The following is a 23473-nucleotide window of genomic DNA, read 5'->3' as shown; positions in this document are numbered from 1 at the left end:
GGGAGACTGTGAGTTCTAGTTCCACTTTAGGCACAAAGCCAGCTGGGCCAGTCACTTTCTCTCAGTCCTAGAAAGGAGGCAATGGCAAACCATTTCTGAAAAAACCTTGCCAAGAAAACTGCAGGGACTTCTCCAGGCAGTCTCCAAGAATCAGACACGATTGAACAAATATATATACAGTGTGTGTGTGTGTGTGTGTGTGTGTAATATACATAATCTATTTCTGATATGATATAGGAATACATTTTCAGGTGAGCAAGGAATCTGGCTGACTTTGTGCCTGTCACTGTCCCTTTCATCCCATCTATTGTCCAAGATTGTTCCTGTGGGAAAAAATTGAAGGAGGGCAAGTTAGGTACACCACTTCAAGTTCATGGAGAAGCAATGAATCAATCAATTGAGCAAGCAAACAACTTTTCTAGCTATATAAAACTGGCATATGGCAGCCCATTCTAACATGGCTCCTTTGAAATGTGTAATGATTCCCATCCAACACAGTAAATGTGGTTGTTGGAAGACAGATCCATCACCTGGATGGGAAAGGTGAGCAAAGAGGTACATTTCTCTCCTAATTCAACTGCTGGGGCTGTATATGTATTTGTCTGAAGGAAAAGGTCTTTGATAGCTGTTTGAGCAAATGAAGAACTAGATTTAGCCCCTTCCCAGTAAGAGCTGGACGGGACGCGGTGGCGCTGCGGGTTAAACCGCTGAGCTGTCGATCGGAAGGTCGGCGGTTCGAAACCGCGCGGCGGGGTGAGCTCCCGTTGCTCGTCCCAGCTTCTGCACACCAAGCAGTTCGAAAACATGCAAATGTGAGTAGATTAATTGGTACCGCTTCGGCGGGAAGGTAACGGCGTTCCGTGAGTCATACTGGCCACATGACCCGGAAGTGTCTATGACAACGCCGGCTCCAAGGCTTTGAAACGGAGATGAGCACCGCCCCCTAGAGTCGGACACGACTGGACTTTACGTCAAGGGAAACCTTTACCTTTTACAGTAAGAGCTGATCTGACTACAGTTGGAAAAGGGCCTTCAAAGTTCATGTAATGAAAGATCGGCTGTCTGAAAATCCACAGAATCATATGTGGTGATTGTTGTAGCATGTTCCGGCCTAGGGAATGGCTGATGCACTTGCTGGTCAGGAGTTATGTTTGGCTTTTGGTTATAGTTTTCTTGATGATTGTTTTTAATGTTTTCTCAGCTACTCATTGGCTGCATTTATGGCAGCCACCAAAAATGAATGAATGATTGAATGAATGAATGAATGAATGAATGAATAAATAAATAAATAAATAAATTCTTATTTTTCTTTGTTCCAAACTTCTCCAGATAAGATTGCCATTCCAGGTCTTTTCAAGGGGAGCTTGAGTTGAATATTCCCTAAGAACTGAGAGATTCTGTTTTCTGGAATCTCACAACTTGTAACCATCCCCTTTATTTCTAGTCCACTTTCGTAGTAGCTGTGGATGGGAAAGCTTTGTTTCTAAAGCATTTTATTGTACTGTTTTGAATTACAGCAGCATGGATGTGTATGGATTGTCAGACTGACAGAGAGTAATGCCCTCTCATATCTTTGAAAGCTTTCTTCGGACAGTTTGCCAATAGTGCTTTAATGACTTGAATAAACAGACAGTGATTCATAAACTGGGAAGTCAGCACAGTGCGGAGGTTTGAAAAGCCATTGGGGGGCGGGGCGGTGAAATTGAGGATAAAAATCCCCAAATATGCATGGTTCAATATGCTCTTAAATATGCCTGAATTAAAGCGGTATTGGATTCTAACTCTCCAGAAATTAGTATTTAATTTTTTATGTGAATGTACATCAAACACAGGCAGAAAACAATACCTAAGACTGTGGTATTCTTAAGCCTTTTACATCACTGCCTACCTCCAGATGTACAACATTTAGAACGACCGTGCCGCAAATGAACCTTTTGCCCAGAGGGACAGTCCATAAGAAATTGGTAGTCTGTCACTTCAGCAATATTTTTTTCTCTAGGCTGGGGTGCAGAGCCAGAGAACTGTGATTCCATGAGACAACACAATTAGTCCTCTATTTATTTAGAACAGCTTGTCGCCTGTGACAGAGGAGAAGGGAATTCTATTCATGGTTGAGCAGTGGATATTTCATGGACTGCCATTCTGGAATACCTCTAGCTTTGGAAAACTTTTCAAAAAACTAGAGGGAGTTGATAGTGTACATGGAATAAAGGGCATGTAACAAGACACTGTTTCTGCACCAATGCCTACTGCAGGAGCTTGACACAAAGACAGCCTTGTGAATGTTGATGTGGATGCCAGGCTTAAACTGGATGAATAAAGAGCCAGCTCTGAATGATCTTGACAAATCTAGGCAGAGGATGGATGTAGTTAGTACTTGGGTGGAATACAGCTAGAAAATCCCAGGGATATAGACTAGGATGGGAAGTTGGAGAAAGATCCTAGAAGAAGGCAATGGCAAAGTGCTTTAATACTATTGCACCTCCCTCCCCAAAAACCACACACAGGCATATTCATGTAGTCACCAGGTGTTGAGCTCATCAGAAGAGAATCTTTAGCTTTATATATGACACAACCAGTGTATGCAGTACTGTCCTGAAAGATATAATTTACTTCTCAGCTCTAGGGGAAAACATAAAAGTGAGCAGAAAGAAGGTAAGAAATAGAAGAAAAAGAGAAGAATTGGGGGTGCAAGGACTTTACCCCTTCACCAAGATCATTTTACGCATCTGTCATAAGTATTTCACTCCTGATGCTAACATGGAGGAAGGAGGGCAAGTGGTACTTGGGAATCTTCTCACACTAATTATATTCTTTACGCTAATTGTAGAATATACCCGGTTTTCAAGTGACACCTTCTCGACTGATTCCTGAAGGTCCTGACACATGTTCTAGGATCTGACAGCCTGAGCTTATTGTATGCATCTTCTTGGGAAAGTAAAAAAAAAGAGGATTATGTTGCTGCTTGGAGATATGTAGCAGTTTATGTTCATTAGGTCCCGTAATTTGCTTTAATTACATTAGGCTTAAATGAAAGCAGGCAGGAAAAACAACAGCTGAAATTAATTTCTAGACATTAATATTACTGAGAAACAGGTCTTTAATTAGTTCGTCACAGAAATTAGTGCACAATTAGTTAATAGGAGAGTCTGTAAAAAAGAGAATGAACCTGCTGGAAGCAATTTCAGAGGATTAAAAATAAAAACCTGTTGCCAACCCAGCAATAATTTACATATTCTGTTATGCCCACCAGTCTTTGACAGACCTTTGGATTGTTTCGGTTTCCATACCTGATCAGAATTGCTTTTAATTTTTTAGTGATGGAGGAATCACCAAGCAATTAGTAAGGTAGAATACATGCTTATGGAGGGACCACAAGTTTAATAGGCTGTACATGGGACAGAAGCCCAGTGCTGAATTTGGAAGGATAACTGGCTTCAGAAAGTACAGCTTGGGAACACACCAGCAGGTATTGGTTAATAGGCTTCCGTTTCTTCCATATGGTCAGTATGCAAACATGCCTCCATTGCAGTGCAAATCTAACTGATGTGCAGTGAGAAGTAGGGCATTACAGAGATCCAGCTTGGAAGGGCAGTGTGATTCACCGTGAGCAGCAGCATCCATATAGTACCAGTCAGGTGTGATTTCCTAGCCTGGAATGGCTGCTTTCCAAATCACGTTGTGCCTTTGAATTCAGATCAAGGGGTGATTCCCACTTCCAGTTAGTCATCTTTTGTTGTTGATTGACATCTGAATTACTACTACAGCCTGCCACTCCTTTGATTTTCCAAAAAGTCCATTTCAGCCTATGGTTACTAGAGCTGTGCAGGACATTTTTAAAGGGTTGCTTTGCAAATTACTGTAAGCAAAGGACCCTTTTCAGGATTATTAAAATAGCCATGTCCTTTGTAAGCCTTGAGGTAGCTGCTCAAAATGCTTTCCTGGTTATCTCTGAATGCATGGTGAAAGTTTTTGAAGCAGCCACACCAAGCCACACCTCTTTGGAGATGGACATTTTGGTTCCACCAATGCCTTTTGCAAAGCTCCCCATCAAATGCTTTGCACTATAATGACTTGTTTAGATACAAGGAACCATATTTTGTCCTGGGTATATCATTACAAGAAGCCATAGTTAATTGCACATGAATGCAAATGCTTGCAGGTTCCTCCAGTGACAAAGCCTGTGAACATATCTTCAAACAGCAATGTATTCTTATGTACAAATGCACCCGCCCCAGAATCTATTCATATAGAAACTCAATTGTTTATCATATGCTGATAAAAAGCAAGTGTTGCCAAAATATGAGGAAGGTCACATCTCAGCTGGTCGATACACATGTATAACCATGACCAGGGGTGTTCAAAATCTGTCCTTTGTTGCTCACTTTCAGATATGGATATGCTGGTTTTGCAGTTCAAATCTGCATCATGATTAGGAATTCCATGGAATTTATTACCCATATCAGGCTTAACTGCATATCCCAGTCTCTTCTCCAAAGAACAGAAAGCATTTCTGAGTCATTGCTGCATAGTTCCTGTGCAATTAGGAAGCATTGTGTGTGTGTCTGTGTGTGTGTGCATTTTACAAATTTGATAGAAATATTGTAGCAACCTCTCTCTGTCTGGGACAGTGATTTGCAATGGCAAAGGTTCCTAGATTCTTCCCATATTTTTGCATCATTCTTACATAAATAGGCACTCCTTCCCTTTCTGTCAGACTGAATATTTTAGAGAGTGAATATTTTACACCAGTACTTTGGTGTACTAATCAATGATTTCATGATGTTTTCTGCTAAGGCAAAGCAGAGAAAATAAAGTATTAATGACTGAGCCATAAATAATTAACTGAAATATTTATTTAAGGAGTTCACAAGTATATACTTCTCCTTCTCTCTAGGCAAAATTGTAATTTATCCCTTTTGGTGTTTTTAATAAGCTCCAAAGCAAACTGACTGAGGGTACACACAAACACAGACACACAGACACACACAGACACACATACATAGATGATAGATAGATAGATAGATAGATAGATAGATAGATAGATAGATAGATAGATAGATAGATACTCCCTTTGATAAGAAATGCATTACGAACTCATCAACTCAACTTTTCGCTGAAGAAACAGACATCAGCCGTCTGGGCTATTCCTGATCCACAGTGAATCTGCCATACTTTGTAGCTTCAATATAAGGCTGTGCAAATTTGACAAGGGGCAGAGGAATCCAGAGTGATCACGCAAGGGTCTAAGTCTGTGCGGCAGCTGACAACTGAGATCATCATCTGTACATTGCTCTGAGCCAGTTGGGGAAAGGTTGAAGCTGTATACTTTCAACATACAGAGTATAATGTTTAATCTGTTATTTTCTGCAGAGGGTGCTGGGCAGAAACACAGAAATAGCTGACACTTTGTTCTGGGCACATTTGGTTCCTGATTCACGATGTCATACTGTAAGATGGAGGGACTACACAGGCATCGTCTTGAAAAATGGGAAGACTTGCTTTCTCTCATGACCTGTGGATCAAGAAAGCTGGGGTCAATGGAAGTTTAATAATCTATTGATTATATATATTTGATAAGATGGAGCTAACTGTAACACTGCCAAACTCAGCATTTGATGGAACCAGGCCAAGTTACAGAATTTGGTTTTAGGGAGGTTAGCTTAAGTGGTGGCTGTGGATGAGGAGGCGAACTGCAGAAATTACAGTTTATATTCATTTGCAGTCATGGTTCATGATGATTATGGCAATCTGAGGATGAAAAAATTATAAGGTTTCCACCATTAGCACACATTAATACTGCATTATCATCTGGAGAGTTATGATTATTGGACAGTGATATTGGCAGTTGGAGTTTTATTTTTTTTTACTTTTTAAAAAAGATTTTAATTTTCATGCTGCTTCTAAGCTAATCACACAGAAGCTAGTTTCAGCCATTTGTTTCCAAATGCTATGCTGGTATTCTGCCTTGTTGTATTTAAATTAAAGCTACATAAAACTCCTTTTTAGTTATGGCAAATGCACATTCAAAAGGAATGGAGCAGAAACTGCCGTGGGCATGGAAATACCAATTATTCAAATGGGTTGTGTAAAAAAGAAGGTTTCAGGGCTTTATTATTATTAAAATTATTTACCATGTAGCAAGTAAATATCAAGGAAAAAAATTGAGACACTGTACATGCCTTGGACGTCAAGTATGACCTTTCTTTGTGTCTCTAGATCAGCTAGGATCATGTGGCCATCTTCAGAAGAATATTCTCCTGGATTGGTAGATTTAGATCCTGGGCCAAACTACCGTTGTGTAGACCTAGAGTTACCATCTAAAATATCTGCCAAGGTCATCTTTTCCCCTATTTTCTAATACGCCTAGCGTGACCCCAAATGTGTGACACGGTTTATATCTTAGTGGATTTCTTGCCAAGTTATATACTAGTCATCTAGTTCACAGGTAGAGTGAACAATGTGTTTTGTGTTACTAAGCATTAATAAGAAAAAAAATGACATTAATCTCTAGTTCTGGCCTTTTTCAGAACAGTAGTGCTGGTGGCATTCACCCCTTAGTCACTGGTGATTGCTATGCAGAGTAGCAGTTCTGTTTTTTTCAATGGGATGAATCTCCTGTGATCAAATAGCATCAGTACATACAGCTTGCAATGGTGAGCAGTTCTAGTAGATCTCAGTAATGTCCTTGAATTGGGAATTTTCCTTCAAGGGAATTGCTCCCTCTTGTCTCCCCACCTTCCACCCCTCAAAAAAACAAGATAAGCAGTCTGGCACTGTGCTAATAGCTGGTTGGTTGCTAATTAATTCCTAATCAATTTCACCAAAGTTTGTTTTCACATGGGGCAGAAGGCAAGATGGAATAGATCCATGATCATAATAACCTTGGTCTGTCTCAGATGCAGCTTACCCTGAAATCAGAAGAGATGGGAGATGGAAAGGCTCTTTGTCTGAAGTGCCCATTGTGAAATTGAACAGGTTTAATGTGTTGTTCAAAGTGGTTCCAACCAACATTTAATTCTGTTGAATTTTGAAAACACAGTGCAGTGTGCATCTGTTTCTGTCATTGTTCTACCCAGCAACTGTTAGTTGAACTGTAATGCCTAGGCACTATAAAGCATTCAAGCATACACATGGATTTCTGAATTTAAATCAATGTTTTGCTTGTCAGCTTCCTAGATTTAACTTGTACCATAAAAAACAGGATGCTGCTTGATCTGACAGACCCATTGATGGATGGATGGGTGGATGGATGGATGGATGGATGGGCCAAAGTTTTATATAGGGTGAGATCCACAGTGGATATCCTCTTTCTGTTCCTTCTTTAATTTTCAAGCTTTTTTTTTTTTTAATGTTCCTCCAGCACATAGAAATGCTGTCTTATTTCATTTCATACTTGATTTGCTTGTTCGTTTAGGAATTAGCCTTTGTTCACCTTAATATGACTCTGTAGGAAGAACGTGGCATGTCTATCCCACAGTAGCTCCTGGCTTGTATGCCTGTGGGGATACCATGGGAAATAAAGATGTCATTATTTGTTCTTTCTGCAGATGGACACTGGGATTTAAAATCTGCCGTATTAGCATTTACAAGAGTAAGCACGAGGTTGTCTTACGAAAGCCTTACCAAGGGTGTCCTAAGTTAGACACCCTTAGGAATTGCCAGCTTCAGATGCAAAAATATGATGCCGAGGCCTTCACTTTATCTCCTGATTTGGGCATAAAATTAACCCCTTCATATGAAATTTGTTAAATAGCAAAGTGAAATAAGTCCTTTAAGCTTTAATGTTATAAGTCCAGATTGCATCTGACAAGCTTTCTATAACAAAAACAGGCTTCCTATTTTTAGAAAGTAACTGGTTAACATCTCTGTTTGCTTCCCAATTGGAAATTTATGTTTGAATGGATTACTTTCTTTTAAAACGTTTCATATCAATTTGCATGATTTGGTAACTCTGTATAATTTTTACAAGATATAAATATTACACACACCAACATTTAAATTCCTTTTCTCTCATCCAGTAAAATAATAAAGCTCATAGTTTCACAATTTGTTTTTAATCCTATATTATTTGTTCACTTATTTTTTTCCAGTGATACAATTCAATATGAAACATAAAAAAAATCCAAAAATCCCGAACTGTTTTTTGTGGAAAGCTTTTAGGTTTAGGACGGTGATCTCAATGAGTTAGAATTAAGCTACTGCCCTCCGCATGTTTACTGGGCAAGAAGTCACATTGTTCAGTAGGTTTTCTCCTAGGCATGTATAGACAGTCAGCTGTGACTGCGTCCTATTGAACCTAATGGAATAGATATGGTTAGGCTTTCATTGTAAGTCACTATTCTATATATAATATACTCAAACGATTCTTAGGAACAAGACGTGTAATTTAAAAAAATCTAATATTATAATCTAAATAAATAAAGGATTTGACTGTAGTGACAATAGGAATAGTAGATTCAATTGTCTGTTGTTAAAGTTATATTGAAACAAATCAATATTAAACTAAATTCACATGCTGTATCATATATGTATCATTTATGTAATTTGTGTCCTTTATGTAAGCTAGAATAGATATCCGGAAAAATCACAAGCATGTAATCCAGCCCATGGTTCAGTTCCAAATGTTCATTTACACACACACACACACACACACACAGGTATTATTTTGGGTGAACTACAACTTGTGAAATAAGCCACATGTATTGGGGTGCTTATCATAAATCATGCTTTGCAAAGGATAATGACTGGGTTGATTACCCTAAGCCATATGATAGCTTAGAATCCAGGTACTTATAGGCACAATCATGGATATTCTGAAACTTCAAGGACTTGGGGAAAAAGTCTTTTGAATACTGGGAATCTAATAGGGTAGTATCCAATATAGTAGGAAGGAGAGCAACTGGGCTGAAAAAAGGACCCATGAAAAATCTTTAAGCACATGCATTGGATCCTAATCATAACATTCTGCGTCAGCTTCCCAAACAAATCCAGTTTGAAATAGATACTTTAAAGAGTTGCAATTTGTTGGCATAAGTGAAGATTTCCACAATGACACAATGGATTCCCAGACCCTTTGGAGCCAGCATGGATTCTGGTTTTGGAGGCAGCTGACATATAAAAGTAATTTGCAGATGTAATCAGGGCAGTCTTTTAACGCCCAACACGTTAATTTACACTTTTCCCTTATTATTTAGAAGCAAAGAATGAAGCTAAGCCAAGTTACTCATACCACTCAGTTCAGTTCAAGCGTGCAAGTACCTATGCAGTGGTTGGCATCAAGCCCACTGATGGAATCACAGAACGTGTCCTGCTGGTTAATAACTATAAAGGAAGCCCCCATCTTACCCACATTCCCCCTCTGATGCAGCATAATCTGTTGGGCCTACCAGTCCAATGTCACCATTATCTGGACAAAAAATCAGGCTTGAACCCAAATCTCAGTAGGTAACCCTGTAGCTGGTTCCACCAGGCAACAGATGTGCAGTTGTGTGCATGGGTTGTACACTCAGTGTAGAAATGACATCATAATGCTCTTCTAAGTCTTTGCAGATGCAAGTTTTTCCAGACACAGTGATTAATACCTTACTCAAGATAGCTAGACAACTAATGATTTCTGGATGGTTTTGTGTTTCATGCTTGACTGGCTTTGAAATCTTTACCATTTTCACCAGGAGTTTTGGCAAGTATACAAGTTTGCATTACTGTCTGATTAATCCTGTGAGTTGGTACAGCAAGAGGAGCTTTGTTGAAGGTCCACATTAGCTGTTTTCCTGCTGATGTAGATGAGATTATGGAATTGATGGATACTTTTTTTTCTAATTACATAGAAATACTTCAGAGACTGACCACTGCTTTTTTTGACATTTTCTTGATTGTGCTTAAAGGAAGAATTGAGAATAGGAACTAAATTCTTGTTTTAGATGTCTGCTTTCACTCAAAAACTATTAAAATTACCTGAACATTTTAAGTCAGATCATGGAACATTATCTGGAAGTTATGTCATTCATACACACACACATATCCTTGTGACGATTAAACTAAACCGCAGTCTAAATCAGGGGCTCTGAAGCCTTATTATCCATTGTATGATGCTTTTCCAACAGTGAATGTTCCTTGAAACGGTTTGATCTTTCCCTATTAAGCAAAAACGATCTCTTGATTATTGCAAGAAGATTATTATGTATTATGTGTTTCTAGTGAAAGATATCAAGGAAATGTAGATCATCGATTTTAAAACAACACAGGATGGAGTTTAGTTCTGTAATATTCTGTGTCAATTTCCTGACCTAATAATTCAGGGGGGGGGGTGTTGTCTGCATAATCCACCTTGTTTATATTGGAGGAATTACTTATTCACTCTATTCCTCTTCAGAAGATTTACACTGAATGCTAATTTGTTTTAAAGTCCCTCCTGTGGTTCTTTTTCGGGGGGGGGGGGTGAGTGTCCTTTCATGATTGGTTAAGACTGTGAATCCAAAGATTAAGATTAAGACTGAATAATCCCAACACTGAGTTTTTCAGAAAGTCCCAGCTGTCTTTCTGCAGCGAATAAATTTTGCCCGACTGAACTCATCTGAAAATTACAGTACATAATCACCACCACTGAGTAGGCCCTGTTCAAACTGCTGCTAGCAGGGAATCTGAAGCAAGACCTTAATGAGATTGTCAAAAACCATACCCCAAATCTCCAATTCTTCGAAATCTCTTTTCCAGTTCAAAAAGGTCAGTAACAGCCTGTGAGTTATGCTGAGAAACAAACTGAGAACCATAAAGATTGCTAAGCTGTGGTTAATGACAGGAATGGGATCAATAACCTATCTTGAAGAACCCATTTTCCACATAGAATATAAGGTAGTGCTTTCCTTAGTATGTATAAGGATGACAAGGTTTCCTTCAGTGAGACTCTGTCTGAAGAGTCATGTATGAAATAAAACAGGGAGACTATAAATTGGGTGTTTTCTTTTGTGCTGCTACCCTTATGAAATGTAATCTCCGATAGCCAACCCTGGCAACATGTTTCCTAATCTTTACAGCTTTGGTTAAAATGTGGCTATTTAACCACACATTTGGGAGCACTGAAAGACAAACTTGGCTGTGTTAAAGGACTCTTACCACTCCACCGGTGAGCTTACTAGATGGCTGAAGTGATGATGTAAAGGCAATGGGCTTTGGTTTCCTTCCAAGCCATCTTTAAGATGGGAAGCAGCGTCAAATGGGTAGGCTGATCAGCAAGAGTAGTCATACTTCTGTTTTTCTCAAAGTGCCTTTTCTCTGCACAGCTCCAGACCCAGTTTAATAAGGCCAAGGTATCTGTCTTTGCTACTTACCCTCATTGTTACCACTTAGTAAGCTTGTTGCAGTCCCATCCGTGCATCCCTTCTGAGCAGAAGTGGAGCAGGCTGGACCTCTAGAGTGGCTGTGTGAGAACAATGAGAACAAGATTGCTGCCTCCTCCTAGTCCTGAACTTCTCTAGCGTATCAGGGCTATCACACCGAAATGTAAAAAGGGGGCAGAGGATTCTTGCACTTGCTAGACCTGCTCTTTGCTAAAGCTGGAATTATTTGATGGTGGTATTGAATGTTTACAATCTTTAGACACTGTTCTTTATTGCTTTAATGTCTACTTTATTTATAACTGATAGAAGATTTACATTGTTTTGGTCAAGGAAGAGTGGAAAAATGCATGGCATAAAGAACAATTGAGCTGTCTTTAGTTAGGTCCAGAGCAGACAATTTAGTGCTTGTTTAGTTTTTACTGAACTGTATATAATTGAATAATACAAGCAGGATTCATTAGGGGGATTTGCAAACAAGGATACTGTGCTAGTTTAAAAGCCATTGCAGACCAATGTAAAGTTCAGGTCCTGTAAAGAGAATGATGGCTTGCTGGTTTTGCAGTTCCTCCCTGCCCCCAGTAGCACAAACAAACCAGTAGGGATGAAATTGGCCAGTGTTTTCAGGAAAGCAACCAGCCTGCAATGCCCCTGTAATACTCTCTCCCCTTTCCCCCACTCCATTTGTGGGGAGTGGGAGGGTGAGGTTTTGCTGTGGTTATGGCAAAACATGCAGCTGCTTAGACTAGGGCGATGTTTCCTGCTTGTTCTCAGCATTCCTAGCCAACAGATGTGAAGACAATCGCAAACTGCTTTGGAGGATTTAGGGAGTGAAAGTGGTGATAGTAGAGAATTGTTCACCTTTTGTTTTTGGCAGATGGGAACCTGTAAGGTTTTTTGTTTTTTAACCATTAGCAATTTGTGCCACACTTCTACAGTATATCCCAGAAGATAATTCATATGCAAGATACATAATGACACCATTACTCCTGACATCATTTAACCTAGGCCTGTTTAAATGGATGCAGTCATTCTCTCACCTGGCTTGAGGAGAACAGGCCTGATTTCAGGAGCACATCTGGGCTCTTTTAAAAATTGCTTCTTGTAGCCATGTTCTAACTAATGTGGTTCTGACTGGTATTGCCACTTAACTGCCATTTATTTATATGTTCTCTTGTTCTTTCATTCACACCTTTATGTTGTCTGCTGATTTCAGCTGTATAGATAAAAGGAGATGGGAATCACAGTGTTATGGTGATACTGATCATTCTTGACTGATTTCAAGAGAATATAGAAAGCCACCGTCGTTCACCTTTCTCTGAAGGGACAGACAGAGGGTGCAGGCTTTGTCAATACAACCGCTAAGTTAACTCTTCTTGTCTTCTTATGTTGCACTGTGGACCCGTTAACTGCCTGATTTTACAGCTCAGTGGTGGCCTAGATTTCTTCATTTGTGGTCAGCATTGCAAATGGGGGCCAACAGAAATGCTTCAACTTCAAATGCTAACCCAAATGCTTTGTCACTGAGAGTGCTGCTTAGAATTTTGTCTTTTTAGTCCCCACTTCAGAATAACTGAATGGGACCCTCTACCCGTTTTGACCCACTAGCATTACTGAGTTCCCATTCATTTCACTTACTTGAATTCAATTGCACTGACATCATCATCCAACCACAGTTAAACAATTAACAGTGATTGTTAGTCTTCGAACTTAAATGGAGAAAAGTGAGCCAATGCTTGATTTTCCCTTTAAAACCAGTGGGAGCTAAAATTGCTCGACTGCATTTGGATCATGACCAAAAGGCACTTGTGCATGTATTACCAACAGAGCTTTGCCTTATAGCGTCATAAATAGATGTTATTAAGAAAGTATCTCCGTTAGTGCTATGTTTCACAAGACTGGTTTTAAGAGGTAGCTGTAGCTGAACAAATGCTGTGGGTTAGTTTATGTGGCATGGAATAAAAGCGGAAAATTAAAGAAAGTGTTCAGGATTCAGGTAATGCACTATTATGACAACAAGGATTCAATGTTGTTTTGCTCATTCACAAATAAGAGAGAGCATGCACAATCCCACCAAACGAAAGAACTTTCGGGTCTCACCAATATGTATAATTATTTCTTATTTCCTTATTTATTTAAATGTATTGGACGCCCAGTGATATATTTCATTCTGCTACTAGAACCAGTCGTACCTATCAGTATCTCACTTGGGCTGTGCCTTGCCTTAAAAGCAAAGGAACCAACAAAACAGCTTGAATTTTTCAAAGTTTGTGTTGTATAAAGTGGACTGTATATATATTCTTAGGATTTGCTTTATAAAATAGAGGAAATCAGATCTACTTTTAAAGCAAATTATTCTGGTGGTCTGAGTAGAGATTTTCAGTTGTTTTTCTCCTGTAAACATGGCAGGATATTTAAGCATCTGCTATGATACATTGGCACATCCTTGAGTTTATGAAGTTAGAGGGAAGGATCCACTGTTGGATGGAAAGATGTTGGTAACAGAAAATATCCATAGAGGTTTAACATCTGAGTTTCCAATTCCCCCCAGTAATTATATCGTAAACCTGGTAAAAATGCAATTTGGAAGTTAGAACTAAATTTATCTCAGTTCTTTAGAGTATAGTTTGATTCATTCTCAATGAAAACAATTCTCCTCTCCTCTTTTCACTCTGACTGTCCTACCCCTTCTTTTACATTTTATTCTTCTTTCTTACAATAATTCCCGAAACGATTTACGATAATGTTTTGTTGTTATTGTCCGTCAATGTACTGTTTTGTATTGGTCTCATTTCCTCTTATCTTTGGAATATTATTTAGTTTGTTTCATTTGGGTGCAGAAGCATTTTGCTAAACTAGGAGTTTCAAATCAGCAAAACCGATCCATTAATAGTAATCATAATAATGATGATGAGTCATAGCTTGTTAGGAAGTCTGGTTTCATTGTGCTTAGGGTAAAAACTGTTGTGCTATAGAATTTTGCCAAAGGATGTAATAATAACAACAACAAACTTAAAGCATTTGTTTGTTGTGTTATTACTCAAAAGGTCCATCTCCATTTAAATAAATCCTATCCTTTGTCAACTGGCCACATTGATTTCATTCTATGTGCTCCTCTGATAACGTCTCATTTTGTGATCAAGGGTAAAGTGATGAGTTTTGAGTTGTAGTGAAGCCCTTTGCATAGCTTTAATTTATTACCACATTTAAAATCAAGGCTTGAAGATTTTAAATTCTCCTTGAACAGTCAGATTATTTAAAAAGGAAATTCAGGGTTCATTAACAAAGTGGCGCCTGGCGGCTTGTGATGTTTTATTTCTGAATAAAGATACCTAAGCTTTGCAGGACAGCGCTGATTGCTGTTTTTCAAAAAGACAACTTCACTAAGAAATATTGTTTTTAAAAAGTCAAGAATATCAAGAATATCTTCAGTCAGTATCCCGTTTCTCTTCTTTCTCCTTGAGTTTTAAGCTAATCTCTTTTCACTATCTTCAGTATGGTTTTAAGTGAAGCTAAAGAAGAGTGTTTCTCAACCTCAGCAACTTTAAGATGGGTGGACTTCAACTCCCAGAACTCACCAGCCAGCTGTGCTGGCTGGGGAATTCTGGGAGTTGAAGTCCACCCATCTTAAAGTTGCTGAGGTTGAGAAACATGGCTAAAGAAAGTAGCAATGAAGTAAGATGGCAGGAATGGAACTGGGTGTGTGTTCTTGGCTATTTCACCTGTATTCCATGGCTGAGCTGGTCATAACCTCATAAGTTGCCTGTGTTTCTAGTTGAAGACGAACAACTGACAACCATCTCACCCAAAAAGAAGCAGCGAAATGGAGGCATGAGAAATTCACCCAACTCGTCACCCAAATTGATGAGGTAAGGTCCTATGTATCTCACATCTTCATCTCCTCTCCTAATGACAACAACCTTGCCCCCCCACTCCCATCCCACCCCCCCAAAAAAAAAACTAAGGGAAGAAAGATTCATGGCAGGGTGTTGGGAAAAGTAAAAGATTGTTAGATGGTTTCTGAAACGCTGGAGTATTTATTCTGTCAGCTTGTCAGCAGTTAATGATAGAGCTGGAAAAAAAAATCTGTCATGAAAAACAGTTTGAAAAGCTGTTTGAAAAATGCATAGGCTTTAAAGTCTTAGCTGTCACCCAGCCTGTCCATGTGTAGTTCTTAAACAGCAGTGGCACTAATGATAGCGCTAACCAATCCGAATAACTCCTGGGGTTAGTTTGCCTCTGGCAATTCTCTTTTTGTTGAAATCCCTCCGAGGACTGTGTTCTGTGCTTAAAGACGTATGTGAGATGTATCATCACAATCAGAAATGAACCTGAATATTACCTTTCCTTTTATCCTGTCGATTGAAATCAAATTGCCTCTAATTGATTTTGAATGATTCTTAAAAAAAGATGGGTAGGGGGGAAAGGGGAAATAATCTATGTGCTTTCCAAAGCAAAGTTCAAAACTAATGCAGTTGTACTGGGGCTAAAAACAGGATTCATTGTGAAATATGGTGGGGTTTTTCCTAAGTGTTCTAAAAGCGTTTAGAACATCTGTTTCTAAAAGTGTTCTGCTAGCACAACGTCTAAAGAGCAGTTCCTCCACAAAAGAATTTCTATGACTCGTGTAAACCACTCAGATTATACAGAAATAGGAGTGAACTGTGAGAGTGGATTTTTGTTCATCTTTTCAAATCTCTTAAATATTTGTCCTGAATTTTCTTGGAGACAAAAAAAATCAGATCACAAAATAGGGGTGCCCCGGAAAGCCACCATCCTGAAATCTTGGTAGCCTTTGAGATTCTTCTGAATTTCATTATGCTTGGATTTTAAATTTCACTTTTGGCCTCCTTCGAATGGCAGTTCTCAAGCAGGTACCCACTGAAGTTGAACAACCAGCTGTTGCTTTAGAAGTAAGATTCTCAGTGAAGTTTCAGGATTGAGAGGCAGTCGAATTTCAGTCAGAATCCCCAGCTGATGAGCTGATCTTGCCAAATTGTGGATCTTTTATGGGTGGGGGGCATAAAATAAGGAAGGCAGGGGAGGTGACTGCCTTGGGGCAGGCCTTCTCAGGTTCCCTGCTGTCCTATGCCTTACTTTAGAACTTCAGGCTTCCAAAAAAAAGCCAAACAAAAAATGGTCCCCTTGGAGTCAGAGCAGAGGAGTGTCACAGATGGAGGAAAGTGGTACCACACTTCTTGCTCTACTTTGCAGGGACTGAGGAGGGAAGGGACCCCTTATGAGGAGGAGGTTGGAAGGAGGATTTAGTACCTGCGGTTTCTTACTATCAGAGGGGCTACCTGATGCTACTTATGCTATTGATGCAAGCATGCAGAGTACCAACACTGGCTACCATACTATAAAGATGTGCTGACATTCTGCCAAGGCATCCACAGGGGGTTCAACGGAGGGCAAATGACAACAGCACCATCACGGTATTGTGATGCAAGATCCACCCGCTTTGTACATGCATTGTGATGGTGTGAGGTTGCTTTTGTCACTTTGATGAGAGCCTCCAATCCTTCAGATGCCTCTGCTGGGGCGGGGCCTTAGGAAGTCCCAGGATATGGTTGGATCAGGGTGTCAACCTTTTTCCCTGAATGAAAAAGTATGTTAAAGATTTAAATCATGACTGATCTAGATGTCCATATAGCATTACCTCCACATCAGCAGAGGAACAAGAAAATACATTTAGAAACTTCTTGCTCTTGAGCTTAACTGTTCTTTCTGTTGAGTGGCAGAGGCAAGTTTCCAGTTTAAAACCAGATGGTACCATGAGTGGAGATTTAGACACACACTGTTTTCTGCATTGTTCAAGGAGCTGATTGTTCCTGAAGTCTACAGTGGATTTCCTCAACCTATTTTCACCAACATTTAGAACTGGAAGACAGAAAAAGAGAGAGAGAAAGAGGAAATGCAGCTTTCTGTTCTGTGTTGAACAACCATTGCTGCTTTGTGTATTTGCTCAAAAAGTTATTCTAGTTGCTAATCCTTGCTGATGCAGTACTGACTTACTTACATGTTTCTTTATGTCAGAGAGGGAATAAAGTGAACCCACAACCCATTTTATTCCCTCCATTATATGATGCTTGTGGACATCCTTCCATCATGTTTAATTCCCTTATCTTCTATGCATCTCATCTCTATTAATTTCTATCCATATGCAATGTGAGAGAGAAAAAAAATCCCCCAATCCTTCTGTTATCTGATAAATATAGGGACATAAAAGTGAAATAAAAGGGAAAAGAGTGAGAGGGCAGAGGACCCAGCAACGTTTGGTGTGAAGGGCTGTGTCCCTGTTTGCTATGTAAAGTATGCCTCATTTCTTTGATCTGGAGTCATAAGAATTCTGGGGAGTTCTACTGTTTTCATATGCTTCAAAGCTGTGTCAAAGTTTTGCTGCTTTAGGGTACTTCTTTATTCTACTGGCTCATGGGTACTAAGATGACAGGCCCTCAACACTAGGTGGAGGCTTTTTCAAGTCATTGCCTTCAGCAAAACATCAAATTACCAAATACAGGCTAACACAGTTCTACACAAATGCCTTTCCTGTAGATATATTATACCATATATATTAAATACTTTAGTGTTACACGGTACATTTTATGTGCAATGGAAAGTGATGGTTTGAGGTAGCCCTAGGGGGACTTCCCGCCCCCCTTCCACAAGCCAAAACAGCTAGTGTATATCGTATCAAGTATGGTTTTTACAGGACTTTCTGCCTGAAGGCCTTTGTAAATAAGTAATGATCAACAGATTGGCTGTGGGTTTTTGAAAAGCATGCCTGTGTCAGTTTGCATGATGGGGAAAGAATTTTCAAAGTGGAGCCTTGCTTTCATTGCCTGCTGAAGAGGGACTCAGGGAGATTACTCATCTCAGGCTTGAGCTGTCTGTTCAGTAACACATCAGAATTGCTAAACATGGGTTGGACAACGAGTGAGGAGCCCAGCAAACCTAGATTTGTTTTATGTCCTCCTTTGTCCATCTGCTGGACTCAGATCTCTGTCCCAAACCTGAGCCTTTGCCTGCTCCCTTCACCCCAGTGTTTGGGAGTCCATGCTTAGAAGATTCGTTCCAGCTCAAGGGAAGATCTCATCTTTCAAAACAGATGCAAATATGCGTTACCGTTAAAACATTTATCTAAAAGGGATGAAAGAAAAGGGCCTTTGACCACTTAATTGAATTGGTTTACTGAGGCCATAAACAAAATCTTCAACAAATCTTGCAGATCATTTATCAAGTTCCTCTTGAAATTTCTCTCAGGTTTTGACTTGAATGCAAAGGTGCAGATTTGGACTAGATATAATTTTGCACAGGACAATTTCAACATCTCTCCCAGAAATGTTGCTAGCTTTTTCAAAATGTTTGGATTCAGGTTTACCAAAAGTGTGCAATTTAGGTTCCCTTAAGCTTCTTTTTTATAATTATATTAGTTTCATTGGAGAATTAAACTGATTGGTAAGATTATTACTTCAATATATAATACATCCATGCTTTGGCTAGTCTGCAGTCAGGTCTCCTTTCAGAATTGCATCAGAATGTTTTAACTCTGACTTTCATGGCATTTATTAATGTCCTGTTATTATACTTTTTACTAAATGCTCTTATATCCTTTTAAGCATAATGAATTTCTGGCCCCTCTTTAGCATAGTTATGGAACCTGTGTGATTTCTGTGAAATCCTGTGAATTCAAACATTTTACTTTTATAATGATTTCAAACCCAGATTTCTAGTGAAATTAAACCAATAAATCTAATCATCTCCTACACAACTGTAGAGAAAAAGGAAATTTATTTTATAACTTTTAATATCTCATTTGTGGGATATCTGGTTATCAGCATCTACTGGATCAGTAATTTAAAGAGCTCTGCCTTTTTCATTTGGAAAGTGAGTTACAAGAAATCATTAAAATTATTAGTAGCCTTCCAGAAAATGCAAACATTTCAAATATGGTCCATAGCATTGAAACAGTTTTCCATATTCAAAGTATTAATGACATGGGCTGGGTCCAAAAACTCATCCACTTAGTTCCATACACCCAGGGTTTTTTATCAAGCAGCTGCCCCGTTCAAAATAGATCACATTAGCATCTTTCAAACTTAAAGGACTTGCAAAAGCTATTTCCTACATTTGGGATATCCTCAGGTCCTGTCATGTCCTCCACATTGTTCAACATCCCTATGAAACTGTTGGAAGAGATCATCCAGAGCTATCATGTGACCAGTATGTAAATTATGCACATGTTTCTGTGTCTTTTCCATTTTCTCATTCCAAGAGGAACGCTGAACTGAGGGTCGCATACTTGGAAGTAATATTGGGATAGATAAGAGCCATCAAGCAGAACCTTGCTTCATCTGGAAAAGTTAGCTGTCCCAAGCGCTTCCTGGTTCCATTGGCCTAAAGAAAACTGCATTTCCCAGATCTCCTTATGCTTGACACATTGCAGTACACCAGACACCAGAAGGAGAAGGAAAGGGTTCTCTTTTCTCATTCTAGGCTTCTCCTGTACTTCTGCCAAAGCAACATCACCACCATGTTTCTAGCTTTCTAAGCAGAGGATGCTTGTTCCCTAGTTAGGTGGAAAAGTTTCTTCAACTCTTATTATGATCCCTCCAAAACATTATCTTCATTCCAATTCATCCCCTCAAAGCCTCTCTAACTCTTTCCTCCCTTCTAAAACTATATTTGGAGCCAAGAGATATTTCCCATCCTTCTCTAGCAGTTGACATGCTATGGAATGTGCACCCAATAGCTCAAAAACGTATTTGAGGAGATGGAGAACAGCAGCTATTAAAACAGCAGTTGCTATTGTAAGCTTCCTTGCCCCCCCCCCAAAAAAAGTAGACAGTTTCAAAATTGACCCCATTTTCTCTTCCCCGTAAAGGTAAGTCTGAAATGAGTCCCATTTTCCCAGGTATGGGATAAAGTTCCCCCAGAGCTGAGCCAGAAATACTGGTTTGAAACATTCTAGTTCAACACGTGAACACACACACACACACACACTAGTATAAATATGAATGAATTAATAGATGGAGGGCCCTATATTTGTTCTACAGGGAAGAAAGGAGAAGAGAAATACCTCCATAATCCACTGTTCTGGCTTGAGACAAGGAAATAATTTCGTAGCGTGCAACATATTCAGTTGATAACCAAAGCTTAAATATTATTAATGAGGAGGAAATGGTAGTGGGAAACAGTCTAAATTACTAGAGATCTGCAGTATTGATCAGTAATTCCATCTACATTTGAAGAGGTTACCAGTTTACATAGTTCCCCTTCAAGTAAGTATCAGTGGCCTGCAAGAGCTAAGGCTGGACTTAAGGAAGATAATAATTTCCCATTTTAGAAATTATTTTTTAAATGTTCTCTGCTACATGTTCCACATACATTTCAAGATGTACAACCTGTGTAACAGGGCTTTAAATTTACAACCCTTAGATGATTTTCAGAATCATTATAGTTCATACAGTGGGAATATGTCCTTGGATCTGAATGGAGAATCAAAAACCCTGATGGATTAATGTTTATTGGAATAAACAACGGGCCTTGTTGTCCCTTTTGGATGTAATAAAGGAGGAGTTGTTCCCAATCCTCAGTGGCATCATAGGCTAAAGCATGAGAACTACCTGATCTGAACATATAGGAATAACTTTTGGTGACAATAATGTAAAAAAAAACAAACCCTCAATCTAGAAGGCATTTGTCATGGATAAAACCCATTCACAATGAATAGGGTTTTTATTATAGCATGTTTGCTCTTATTCTCCTATTGATTTCAATGAGGTTTGGAAAACAAAAAAACCTTCCTGGATTGTGGCCTCTGGTCCACAGTGTCTTCAGTAATTATAGTTGCATTAGTCCAGAGCTGGACTAATGAGAGCCAGAGAAAGCATCAGACCCAGTAAAACATTCCTCTTGAGACAGAAACAGATAGCATGTGATGGAGCCAGGCACTGGCAAAAATATAATTTGCCCCTGCCCACTTCAAACCAAATAGTATCATTGACATTATCCTCCAAACAATTGGCTTTCTCAGCTGAGCTTCCCTTTTAGTAGGGTTCCTTTTCATATTCAGAATCCCTCAGGTGCTAGATCTGCCCTATTTCCAAAGAGAAGATCACAACCCCAAAGATTCATTTCACTACCCAACCTTATCCCTGGGTTCTCTCCTATCTTGGAGCGAAGAACCATGCTGAGATGGCATCTAGGTCTCTAGTGTTTATTGTCCTACTCTAGTAGACAGAAAATCCTGCCAGACTGAAAGACTGTGGGAAACCCACAAAGATAAGCCCAAAACTCAAGGCGGGTCTGCTCTGAATTTCTTTGAAGGAAGGTTCAAAGCCTCTAAACTATGCATGCGTTTTTCCCCCTGGATAGGGGCCCCCTCCTGCTTGCCCTCAGTACTCATGACAAGTTCCCTCCTTTCCATAGGAGGTCACCAATAACCTTGCATGCAAAAGGATTGGTAAGGTCAAGCACAATGGCAGGAAAGAAGAGAACCCTTCAACATGACCTTGTTTCTATATAGATACATACTGTATGTATCATTGCACAATGTGTGTCCTAACAGTCAGGAACCATGCTGAGACGAGGAGTAGGTCTCTAGTGTTTATTACTGCTACATAAGACAGAATCCTAACAAACTGAAGAAGCGTGGGAAAACCCAGACAGATAAACCCCAAAGTCAAGGCGGGTCTGATCTGTGTCTCTTTGAATGGCTGCTTAATTCCTCAGCACTACGCATGCGTTTTCCCCTTGGATAGAGGCCCCCTCCTGCTCGCCATCAGTGTGTACTCATGACAGTGTGTACTTAAATGAAGTGTTCCAGGCAGCTTGACAGAGATGGGGACTATGAAGTTGTCCTCCTGCCTCACTAAAGTATTCTGCTTTCTAGTATTTAGAATAATGCTTTTCTTTTAACACTGACCTCTGGAAGTATGGAAGAAATATGTTAAACAAATACTGTAGGTAGGATTGTCTACTTCATTAATTCAACATGTATCCAGTATCATCCAATGAACTCAGGACAGGTAACTAGGGAGCCCTTGGAGGGTGTGGGGGTAGAAACATAGCAGGTGTGTGCTAATCCTTAAGCAGCTGCCACCTTACCCTAGGGAAAGATACAGCTGCTTTAAAGAGTTGCAGACATATTGCTATGTTAGCACCCTGGTTTCTCTGGAAACTTGAACTCAAAGCATTACACAGTCCTAATAGTACCTTTTCTACTACCCTTAGCCCTAAGAATGAGGAGTTTGGGTAAAATATTTATTTCCATAAATTTAAAGAACACCTGACTCTGACTCTGGACATTTTACATAATAAAATGTCAGAAGAATAAAATAATGAAACAGATGATAGCTGTCCAGAAAAAAACATACAAAACAAGACAAAATCTTACAGGAGCTCACCTACCACCCTGCCCCAAGACCTGGGTGAACAGCCAGTTTTTCAGTGCCTTTTGGAACATCTTCAGCATGGGGGCCATATGGATGTCTGGGGAAATACTATTCCAGAGGGCAGGCATCTCTATCACAGCCCTTGCCTTCTGGCTTATGCTTCAACTTCTGGAAATCACACAGATTTGAGAAGCAGCCATCAAGGATTCCATATGATAAAGGGTATTACTGTGATGGTATTACACAAGTCCTCATTTATGTACCTGTGATTGTACTGAAAACGATAATTTTGAACCATTCTATAGACTTCTTAGTTGTGTTATCATAAGCTTATGTTTGCAGTGGAGGAAATCTAAGGGAAAGATCTGTTTGGGTTGAGCTCTTGGAGATTACATGCACCCACTCATATAAATCTGTGACAATCAGGAGGAAGTGGCTTGTCTTCATTGTCTTCCAGGACTTCTCAGTTAGTTTACAACCCTCAAATGTCTTGGTGGCCTTCCATGCTAAACAGATGTAACCCTACTTAGCTTTTTGGGATCAGCTGAGGTTGGTTAGGTGGTGCCACTTGTAATAGGTTGATCATAAATCTGGAATCTTGCAAACTCATTAGTCCAGCATAACGAGGATTAAAAAAAACTATTCCAATTAAAATTTAATCTATTTTTTTAAAAAAACTGAGAAGCAAAGCAAAATGCTACACTCTTTAAACATATCTGGATGAAAGACCCAGTCAAACTG

The 23473-nt window shown here is 39.4% G+C and overlaps 1 protein-coding gene across 4 annotated transcripts in view; it reads left to right on the top strand.

Moving 5' to 3' along the window:
- Nucleotides 1–23473, top strand: part of KCNMA1 (potassium calcium-activated channel subfamily M alpha 1) — a 542368-nt gene that overhangs the window by 438462 nt on the left and 80433 nt on the right. For all 4 annotated transcript variants that reach the window (XM_063307681.1, XM_063307680.1, XM_063307683.1 and 1 more), the window contains one exon: nucleotides 15112–15205. In XM_063307681.1, coding sequence (XP_063163751.1) covers nucleotides 15112–15205 — 94 coding nt within the window. The remainder of the gene's footprint in view (nucleotides 1–15111; nucleotides 15206–23473) is intronic.

Source organism: Candoia aspera, chromosome 6 (assembly GCF_035149785.1).
Source record: "Candoia aspera isolate rCanAsp1 chromosome 6, rCanAsp1.hap2, whole genome shotgun sequence".
Classification (NCBI taxonomy): domain Eukaryota; kingdom Metazoa; phylum Chordata; class Lepidosauria; order Squamata; family Boidae; genus Candoia; species Candoia aspera.
Note: the sequence above shows the minus strand (reverse complement) of the source record. Positions and strands in the feature narration are given on the sequence as shown.